Source organism: Zeus faber (assembly GCF_960531495.2).
Source record: "Zeus faber genome assembly, chromosome: 15".
Taxonomy (NCBI): Eukaryota; Metazoa; Chordata; class Actinopteri; order Zeiformes; family Zeidae; genus Zeus; species Zeus faber.
Genome location: NC_137194.1, coordinates 25,351,786 through 25,362,457, shown reverse-complemented (window position 1 = coordinate 25,362,457; position 10,672 = coordinate 25,351,786). Strand labels below are relative to the sequence as shown.

Here is a 10,672-nt window from a genome sequence, read left to right as displayed (position 1 = left end):
TATCTCTCTCTCACACACACACACACACACACACACACAGAGCAGTGTTTGAATCTGACAGATTCCTCTCAGCTCAGTACTCTCCTCCTCCCTCCGTTTGCCTCAGCACACACACACACACACAAACACACACACACAAACGCAAGCACACAGACACACACACACGCACACATATAAACACACACGTACACACTCCAAAACAGCCCTCCCACCCTCCCTCCCTCCCTTTCCCCCTCTCCTGCCCGCTCAAATAGCCTCTCCTCTCTCTCTCGCTCTCTCTCTCTGGATGCCCAAGCCACGCCTCCACTCTCTCCTCTCCTCTCGGGCTGCTATAAATACCGCTGCTGCTATGAATATACCACCTTTTTCTCTGAGCATCCCTCGCTCCAGCTCTCTCACTCCGGTCCCCAACCCCCTCCCCCTCCCTCCATCCAACTCTCGCCTGCACTGTTCTCATCCCTCCCTCTCTCTTTTGCCATGAAATGTTTTTCTGACGACCTTGTATTTATTCACCCGCCATTATTTGACAACCTCTCACTCTCTCTCTCTCTCTCTCTCTCTAGTCCTGTCTGTGCACAATGCCTTGCACGACCACAAAATGAATTTTAAAGAAAATATATATATAATCATAAATCCATGTATGTTAGCACTTTGATGTCCTCAACATATGCACACGGAGACACACGGAATGTGTGTGTGTGTGTGTGTTAATCTATAGATAAGATTAGACACACGCACACGTCAAAAGCCAGCCATTTCACAGCGAAGATACTGTCTTTCCATCCTTCCTGTCTGTTGTGCAGGATGTGGTGAACATATTCTCTCGACAGCAGAGTTTGAAAGAAAAAAACCACAGTCAGATTTGGCAACATGTGACCCCAATTGGCAACGAATTAAAAAGGAAAGGTGTGCATTTTATTGGCTCAACGTTCAATTCCGTCTCATTTGTATAATATGGATGCAACCGTGCAATCTCACCTGAGATTAGCCAGCTCTAGCTCGACACCAGCAGCAGTGCAAGGGGAGTGAGGTTATTAACATCTGGTGCAGTCAGGTTATAGGCACCCGGGGTGCAGTTATACAATATAAGTCCTACAGCTGCATGTTATGGATGACACTGGGAATCCTCGGAACGCAACGGAACTACAGCGGGCGTTACAATTTCACAAAGGTTATCTACGATGTGTAGGGGAGACGAGGAAGGCAAACCTGATTGAAAATGTGCTTGTGAAACGCTTAGAGCCACATTCATAGCCTACGCCGCAGATCCCTGACCAAATAAGGAAGCAGATCTGTATCGCAGAGGTGTAAAAAAGAAAATCTTGAGGTTTTGTGATGAGCAGCTCTGGCGTTCCATCCTCCCACAATTCAATTCAAATAATTGACAAAATCTCAGATATCAGCTGAGCAGCAATAGGAACATTTTTATTCTGGTTAACACTTAAACAGTTGCTTTATTTTTCTTTTTTAATCTAAATCACTAGATCATGTGAAACATTCACTCTGAAACATGTGTACTGTATGTACTGCGTGTCAGTGGAGAGTTCATCCACAGTGTATATGTGTGTGTATCTTTGTAGTGTGTGTGCTTATGCCTGCTCAGCTGCTTTTCAGGAGGAACGTCTCCTCTCTTCCTCTTCCTGTGCGAGTGCGAGCCCTGCCTGCAGGCCCTCGGCAGAGCAGGCGTGCATCTCGGCCGAGCACACCAGGGCCTTGCGCAGGTCCCGCGGGGCAACCAGGTGGAAGCGCAACAGAGCGTCGAGCAGCTGAGAGCGAGCGTTCCCGATGAACGAGTGCGACAGGAAGAAGGGGAGCCCACCCCCGCGCCTCATGGTGTAGAGTGGGACTCGGACAGTGCCCAGAACCTGGCGTGGTGGGGTGGGGGGAAATTATGGCAAAAGAGAGAGAAAGAAAGAGAGAGAGATCAGATGAAAACAGTATAGGATCAGAGGTGGTTGTTGCTTGTCAGAGCAATCAATGAGCAACAGGTAAATCAGCCAGGAGTGGAACCTCTCTCGTGACATGTTTCCATCTGCTCCCGGCTTGTTCCACCTTGCCCACTCTCTACAATAAACTTGTGTGTTTGCAACATCTCTGCCTGTCTGTCTCGGAGGGCCCTGAAAGGGCCACTCGGGTGGCGTGTGGCAGGGGGAACTGCCAGACATATACATTCACATTAACTCTCCATAAATCACTACACATATGGTTATCGCTGCTCTGCCCGGTGGACACACACACACACACACACACACACACACACACACACACACACACACACACACACACACACACACACACACACACACACACACTCACACACACACACGCACATTACCTCCTGCCCATGGTCCACTGCTATGGACAGGGTCGCTTTCTCCGCGGCCTTGATATCCGCCTCCTCCATCTTCTTCACATAGAAGTGAACGATGAGGCCAGATGAGGAGGAGGAGTGGGGCGGGGCGTAGGAGGCGGCCACGTGATCCTCCACGGACATGGGAACCGATACTCCCACCTCTTCCAACAGTTCCCTGCTCAACCCCTCCTCCAGGGTCTCCTCCGCCAGGTTCACCATCCTGAAAGGGGGGAAGGGGGGGTCAAAGGTCAGAATCAGCCGATGTTGATCTACATAAATAGCAATGGCGGTTGGCGGCTGTCTCCGGAAGGATCCCGCTGGAAGGGAAGAGAATATATCAAACAGATGGAGGCGTCATTTACTTTCAAGGCACAACGCTGCTCCGGAAGAGGCTCTTTTTTGTTTCGATTTTGCGCAAGAGTTGTAGGGTACATTGTCACATCAAGTGTGCTGCAGAAACACTTTATTTAACAAAGTCTGTTCACAAAGAAATGTAATATTGTTATTATTTTGGGAGTTATGGTCAACTCCAAACGTGAACACTTAATTTCAAAACCATGAGCATCAATAAGGAGTTGTTTCCCCCTTTGCTGCTGGAACAGCCTCCACTCTTCTCGGAAGGCTTTCCGCTAGATTTTGGAACGTGGCTGCAGGGATTTGCACCCATTCAGACACAAGAGCATCAGTGAGGTGAGGCACTGATGCTGGGCGACGGGGCCCGGCTCGCAGTCGGCGTTCCAATTCATCCCAAAGCTGTCAGTGGGGTTCAGGTCTGGGCTCTGCACACGCCAGTCAAGTTATTCCACCAGAGTCACTTTGTCATTGTCACAGAAAAGGGCCCTCCCCAAAATGTTGCAGCTAAGTTGGAAGCGCAAAACTCTCTAGAATGTCAATGCGCTGTGACATTAAGACTTCCCTTCACTGGAAATAAGGGGCCGAGCCCGAATTATGAAAAAAACAGCCCTAGACCATTATTCCTCCAGCATCAAACTTTACAGTTGCCACTATATATTCCGGCAGGTAAAGCTCTCCTGGCATCCGCCAAACCCAGATTCCTCCATCAGACTGCCAGACAGTGAAGCATGATCCATCAGAGAACGCCTTTCCATTGCTCCAGAGTCTAACGGTGGTGCAGTTTACACTGCTCCAACCGATGCATGGCATTGCGCATGGTGAACGGAGGCTTGTGCAGCTGCTCGGCCGTAGAAAACCCGGTTGATGAAGCTCACGACGCAGTCCTTGTGCTGATGTTGCTTGCTTGCTTGCTTGCCCCATCCTGTGAGCTTGCGTAGCCTACAGCGTCGTGGTTGAGCTGTTCTTCTTTACACTTCACAAGAACAGAATTTAGGGTTGACTGGGGCAGGTAGAGCAGGGAAGATTTGTTGAAAAGGCGGCATCCTATGACAGTGCTATGTTGTAAGTCATTGAGCTCCTTAGTATCACCCATTCAAGTGCAAATGTTTGTCCAAGGAGATAGCATGGCTGTATGTTTGATTTTATGCACCTGTTGGTAATGGGTGTGGCTGAAACCCATCACTTTTGGCTATGTAGTATATGTCACACAAAAGTGAAGAAACTGTCCAAGCCTCTTATGAGCCTAACCTACTCTGGTTTGTCTCACCAGGGGATGTGTTCTGCTCAATGGAATCGTGTGAGCTGACAAGAGCATTAAAAGTACTAAACATGCCTCCCCTGAACATTACTTGTTGCCTTGGATACGGTGGCTCAGACAAACCACTTAATAATAATAACATGAGGCTCTCTACAGTGTAGCTTCAGCCTTCATCCATCCAGCCTGAACCAGATTTTTGCCAGCCAATTAGAAGAATCTTTATTTGTCACATGACACACCGCACTACAACAACACATGCATATATACACACACACACGCACATGCTTTTTGGGTGGTGGCCGGTGAAATGTGGCCTCTGCATTTCTCCCATCCCGGCTTGTCCTTCCTCCGGAGGGGCAGCCAGGAGCAGTGGGCAGCATTCATCAATGCGCCCGGGGACCTGGTACCAGGTGTCCATCGCTGGTCAGATGATGGTGATGTGTGCATGTTTTTGGTGGGGGTCCTTACTGATGTTAGGTGGAGGAAACCCCATGTGAGCACGGGGAGAACATGCAAACTCCACACAGAAAGACTCCTATTTGGGAGATAACCCGCCGGAGCACGGTGCCAACAGCGCCCCAGGCGGGAATCAGGACCTTCTTGCTGTGAGGCAGCAGTGCAATGCACTGCGCCACCGTGCCACAATTATAACATAATAACAGTCAAGAAGGTTAGTGACTTATGTTGCCGTGCATCAGGACATTTCAAATCAAGGTTATCCGTTTCCGCACCATGTTTGAGTACATCCTGAAATGTTGAGTACCTTTCGACACTTTTCTGGGAAATAAGTTTGGTGATGATTATCCACATTTTGACAGAAACGTCTGCCTTGAACTGTATGTTGCCCTTTCTATGACAGCGTTTTTATGGGGACTATTTTCCACTTACTTCAACAGCTTCTGGCTTGCACCTTGAAAAATACTCGCACCATCAATAATTCATATTCTGCATTGTACTACAACTCCTCTTTTCGATAGCTGGTATTTTGGTACCTGCACTGTACATTTCAATCTGCCTCGTGTTTTAGCTAAAAAAAACAGCGTAAAACAGCGGAGAGGGGAAAAAGAAGACACTCTTCATTTTCCATATAGACACTTCTGGGAAAATGATGGGTGTGCATTGACTAGAATCAAGGTAGGGAACGTCACCTACAGCCAAACATTCTACGAAACTTCCATATCACATTCAACTCTTCAGGATCAGAATCAGTTTTAGTCGCGAGGTACATTTACATTATAGTGGTACCTTGATTTACGAGTGCACTAAGATACGAGTTTTCCGAGTTACGAGCCGTCGTTCCGTCGACTTTTAGTATTGATTTGCAAGCAAAAATGTGAGTTACGAGGAGTGAGCTTCAGGTACGCCGCTAGTTGGCGTGGCGAGCGAATCCGGCCAGCATCCCGCGTCTCACTCCTTCACTTCACGTGGTTACCTGACCGTGGAAGCATCTCTTTTGTGTTTTGTGCTCGCGATTTGTGCAGTTATATTGCCCCCCAAAGAAATTCTAACCATGGGTCCTAAGAAAGTAAGTGCTGAGAAGAAATGGATGATGTTGATTGCATGAAAGCATGAAATCATAGAAAAACATGAGCGAGGTGTGCGTGTGATGGAATTGGCAAATTTTTTAAAGTTAAGCGAAAGTGAAGTGAAAAAAAAAAAAAATTGTAGCAATAAAGTTCAGCAATAAAGTGTAGCAACAAACGAAAGCGACCGAAAAAGCACGAAACGAAACTCCTCCAACCTCCTCCGCCTATCTCCTCCACCCTCCACCTCCGCCAGCATCTTCCGTTAGTTGTCTGATCTCCAAGGTAAATACACTTTATAAAACCAGTTTATTTCTTTACATTCTCTTTTATTATGGTTTTATTATGTTTTTATACAATATTTGTTATTTATAAATACATTTTTCTTATTTAAAAACATGTAAAATTGGGGTGGTTTTTGGGGGGCTGGAACGGATTATTGGCATTTCAATAAATTGTTTTTTTCTTTTTTTAAATTTCAATTAATTTCAATGGGGAAAATTGATTTTCTATACGAGCAGATTGAATTACGAGCTCTGTCACGGAACGAATTAAACTCGTAAGTCAAAGTACCACTGTACAATGAATTTGTTATGGTGAGGCTGGGTGCGTTTCTCCACAGACAAAATAAAAATTAAATTAAAACTGTCAAATATAATGTATACAAATAGCCAAAAAAAATTTAACAGAAAATTGTTAAGTCCTTTGGTCCTCTACAGTCTGAAGAAAAGGTATCGACATGTTTGATGACATCGCCTGCATTAATGGACCACATCTACCGAGCAGTGTGACTGACTTACCCGCCTGGGAAACCCAATAGACCGTCAAAGCGCATCTGCATCTGAGGGAAGCAAAAAAGAAAACAGAAAAAAAGGCAGTCCCACTCAAAACACTAATGCATACAAATACGAACACACACACACACACACACACACACACACACACACACACACACACACACACACACACACACACACACACACACACACACACACACACACACACACACACACACACACACACACACACACACACACACACACACACACACGTAAACCCAGACCCTGGGGCTGGGTGAAATGGATGACTGGATCATGTTAATGATGGGGATGGGAGGGAATTTAAGACACTACAGATACAAATGATGCCTGTAAGTTTAAACGTCCCGTGTTAAAGAATGTGACAAAGGTTCATGGTAAAGTTAAGTTTCATATCAGATCAAAAATAATTTGAAAAGAACTCCCCCCATCTACACTGTAATGCAGACATACTGCTGACGCTATCAGACGTGTTAACCCAAATATGAATGTGTTCAGAAGTGTATGTTTACTGTAGAATGTTTTGGTTTACAGACTTATTGCCAACATTAATTTAATGTTTAAGGCTTATATTTAATGTCATGTTTATTATACATCACCATTTCTATTTTAAATGAAATTCTCTGTTTCACTGTTTATTTCACAAGTTATTGTATAGGACTGTATATTTTATTTTAGAACATGGCCCTTAATTTTTTAGGTTATTTGCATTTTATTGTTTTTTTCTGTTATTTTTTAGGTTATATCTGTTGTATCACTAGGTTTAGTTTATTGTATATTTTCAAATTTTTTTTTCAATATATTGCCATTCTCTTGTATTATATTTTTATTGTATTGCTTTATTATTATTGTTTTGCCTACTGTTTTGGCATGAGCTACTCAGACGATTGCAATTTCCCTTCTGGGATGAATGAAGTATCTATGTCTATCTATCTATCTATCCATCTATCTATCTATCTACACTCATACAGTCTGGATTTTTTCTCAAATGCACACATACTGCCCATAAACAAACATCTTTGCATAGAAGCATTTATTCATGTCCATGTAAAATCTTCTTAGGCATGTGTAACGTGCACTAAAAAGGAATAGGGAGACCAGAGAGACGGGGGAGCTGTCTCTCTTACCAGTATAATGTGTCTGATGGGAATTCTTCCGAACAGCTGAGCTTCAGTGCCCGAGTAGAGCATCACGTGGCATGCGTGCTTGGAGCCTGAGCGAGCCAACCCTTCCGCCCTGGACAGCTGTCCACTTGCCATCTAAAAAAGGGGCACAAATTTCTGTTTGTCATGCAAGAATGCACGCACACGCACACGCGCACACACACACACACACACACACACACACACACACACACACACACACACACACACACAGTCTCCGGCTTCGTCTCCTGTAGGGAATGGGAAGCTGACGTCACATTGCTGGAGCGAGCCTCCATATTTGGGGGATCACTTGCATTGACTGTGAATGTCGGTCGGCGAATCTTTGAGTGAAAAGATGGCTTGGAAGTCTTGTTGGGTAAAAAACTGCCACAGAAAATCTTGCAATCATTGCCACCTCAACGCTTCCCTTTTCTCCCTTTTGTTCTCCATTTTTATACAGTCCGTAGATTTTAGCAATTTCTCTAGGCAACTGAAAATAAATGATCCTCCAAAAATGGAGACCAGAGTCCATAGCAACCGCCCGCTCCCTATTCCCTTTTTTTTAATTTTTTTTTATTGAAAATATAGACATATGTACACAAAGAAAACAGGAATTTAAAATATCCATCTGAAAGATACAGGACAAACAAACCGAACATTAACAGGGATGAAGTGCAAATAAAGAAATAGGAACAAATAAGAAATTTTAAAAAACACATAAACAATATGTTGGAAAAGGTATATTTTATATATATATATATATATATATATATATATATATATATGTGTGTTCATATATTAGTTATGCCACCATGTCTACGAGCTCGCCGGCGGCCACCAGCTGCAGTCCGCCGCGGTCCCCTTCTCTATAGACGGATTACTGAACGGCTCAAAATTATTATTATTATCATTATTGTAAATATAAAATGGGGTTAACAAGCTCACCCCGTAAAAAAAAAGCATGTCACGGAAACGCCGAGAAGAAGCCATTCTGGTAAGGAGCAAATGGTGGGGACTCGTCGCCCAATGTTCCAGAAGGAACGGGAGGAACTAACTAACTATGAAAAAAAAGGAATTAAAAAATAAAGATTCACTAGTTTGTCCACTAGTCCTAACCATGTGCTGTTGCATTGCAAATGCCCCCCTCTGTTTAGACCTTGCAGGTCATCTTATCAAACAAATATGGTTTATTTAAATTAAACATGTATCATTTCTATCTAGTAACATTTTAAATCTAGAATACCTGTAAAGTGGAATGATCAGTTAAAGGGTGGATGTGGTTTTGTGATCAGTTGCTGACCGGAAGTCCAAGCAGAATAAACAGGAAGTTTAGAGGAAGTTAACAGCGCCCCCCCCCACACACACACACACACGCACGCACGCACACACACACACAGGGAAGGCACGTAATGAAATGGCTCCATCATCTGGCGAACGAAGCCAACGTCCTATTCATTCAAAACACAACGTGGATATGAGTAGGATATGTACGTAATTGTACGTAACAGTGCAGTGGGTTGCCGCACAGACAGATGCTGCGCGGGCTGTGCTGACAGCGTCCGAGTCTCAATTAGGAACCACCAACATGATGACTCGGCAAAATAAAACCTTGGTTGTTGCAACACAACACTCACATTAAAAACGAATCATCAAATGTTATTTTGTCCTCTACGGTTGTTGTTTTCTTTTGCTCTTTTATATTTCATCTATTTTTTATTGAACAATTTCTATTCACAGACTGAAGGGAACAGTAGCTTGCATACAAACAAGTTAGGAAATATAAGGTACATATATACACCTCCAGTCATAATATAGTTAGTATATATATATATATAATAACTCACATATGCATTTGAAACATAAACAGTGAAAAATAGAGGGAAAAAACACTTAAAACACTAATTATCTCCTATTTGTAAGAGAACGATCAGCGCAAGCTTCCGGGACCAACCCTAACTCTGTGCAGCGCTGCCTTCCATTGACGTCAGAAAAACCACACCTCCTTCTCAGAAAGCTGCAAATGAACGGCCGACGGAAAACCATGCGCAGCATGTAGGAGTCGGGCGCGGCGAAGAGAAATAACGGAACACGTTTAGCTCGGAGTAGGGACTATACCGAACCGGAATAACCGATTTCCGTGTTTCACTAGAACGCAGTATTAATCACTGAACTACCGTTGATTGGGTTAACCTCGGGAGTGTGTGTGTGTGTGTATACCGATATACATACTGTCGTGTTCAAAATTTCTGAATCCGGAATGATGCCATGAAACTGAGAGTTTATTGGATGATTATTATTATTATTGAATCTAACAAAAATAAAATAAAAAAAAAACTCAATACGTCGACGTGGTGAGTCCTAAGCTGCGTGTCTCATCTAGCAGACGTCCCCCCCCAGAATGTCCGACGAAACTTTGTTTCCTCGTTACTTTGTGACAAGCGACACACCCCCCTTTGCGGGGCGGTCCCCGCTTTGCTATTTCCCCTCCCCCGAGTAGCTAGTCGCAGACTCCCCGCTGTGTGCGCGCCAGATTAACCGTTTCAGTTTCGGTTTCTAACTGGTTGCGTAGTTACACCCAGTGTCTTTATACATGTTTTGATTTTTTTTAATTTTTAATTTGAATTGCCAAGGCTCTGACTGATCAATGAAACTGTATTTCATAACCACCCAAAATATGAATGATAGTAATGTACATAAATGAATGAATGGAACGTATACTGCAGTATACACACATATAGTTTTGCTATCGAGGATTAGTTCAATCTGTAATGTTATAGTAGTATAGTTATATGTAGTATGTTATAGTTATAGTTTTTGTATATATTTTTTTTCTCACAATACATACTTACATACATACATATAAACATATAAATAAATAATATATATAAATTATTTATATATATATTCCCTCACACATTAAAATATATAGGGAAAGGGAAAAGGGACCACGTGGGTGAATTTAATTGCGTACTCCCGCTTCTGGGAGGCGAGACGGAGATGGTTTGGACACGTGTGTAGGAGAGACGGGAGTTACATTGGGAGAAGGAGGCTGAGGATGGAGCTGCCAGGCAAGAGGAAAAGCGGGAGGCCAACGAGAAGCTTTGTGGATGTGGTGAGGGAGGGGGATGCGCCGTACAGATGGTATTGGGGGCGGATGATCCGCTGTGGCGACCCCCAACGGGAGCGGTCGTAGGCAGAAGGACACGCCCGCTTCCGGGTGC

The 10,672-nt window shown here is 44.0% G+C and overlaps 1 protein-coding gene across 4 annotated transcripts; it reads right to left on the bottom strand.

The window, feature by feature from the left end:
• Positions 1–1,399: 1,399 nt before the first annotated feature.
• Positions 1,400–9,832, bottom strand: LOC307240878 (U8 snoRNA-decapping enzyme). 4 transcript variants are annotated; one of them, XM_080014775.1, is made up of 6 exons: positions 9,296–9,408; positions 8,695–8,746; positions 7,434–7,586; positions 6,289–6,329; positions 2,336–2,573; positions 1,400–1,865 (listed from the first exon to the last, which is right to left on the bottom strand). In XM_080014775.1, the coding sequence occupies exons 3-6, from the start codon at positions 7,563–7,565 to the stop codon at positions 1,611–1,613; spliced, it is 666 nt and encodes a 221-aa protein (XP_079870901.1). In that variant the 5' UTR covers positions 7,566–7,586; positions 8,695–8,746; positions 9,296–9,408; the 3' UTR covers positions 1,400–1,610. The 4 variants fall into 4 exon arrangements, with proteins under 4 accessions (XP_079870901.1, XP_079870900.1, XP_079870899.1 ...); XM_080014774.1 differs by having other exon boundaries at positions 7,434–7,565; XM_080014773.1 differs by lacking the exons at positions 8,695–8,746; positions 9,296–9,408 and adding an exon at positions 9,681–9,832 and having other exon boundaries at positions 7,434–7,565.
• Between the last annotated feature and the right edge of the window lie 840 nt (positions 9,833–10,672).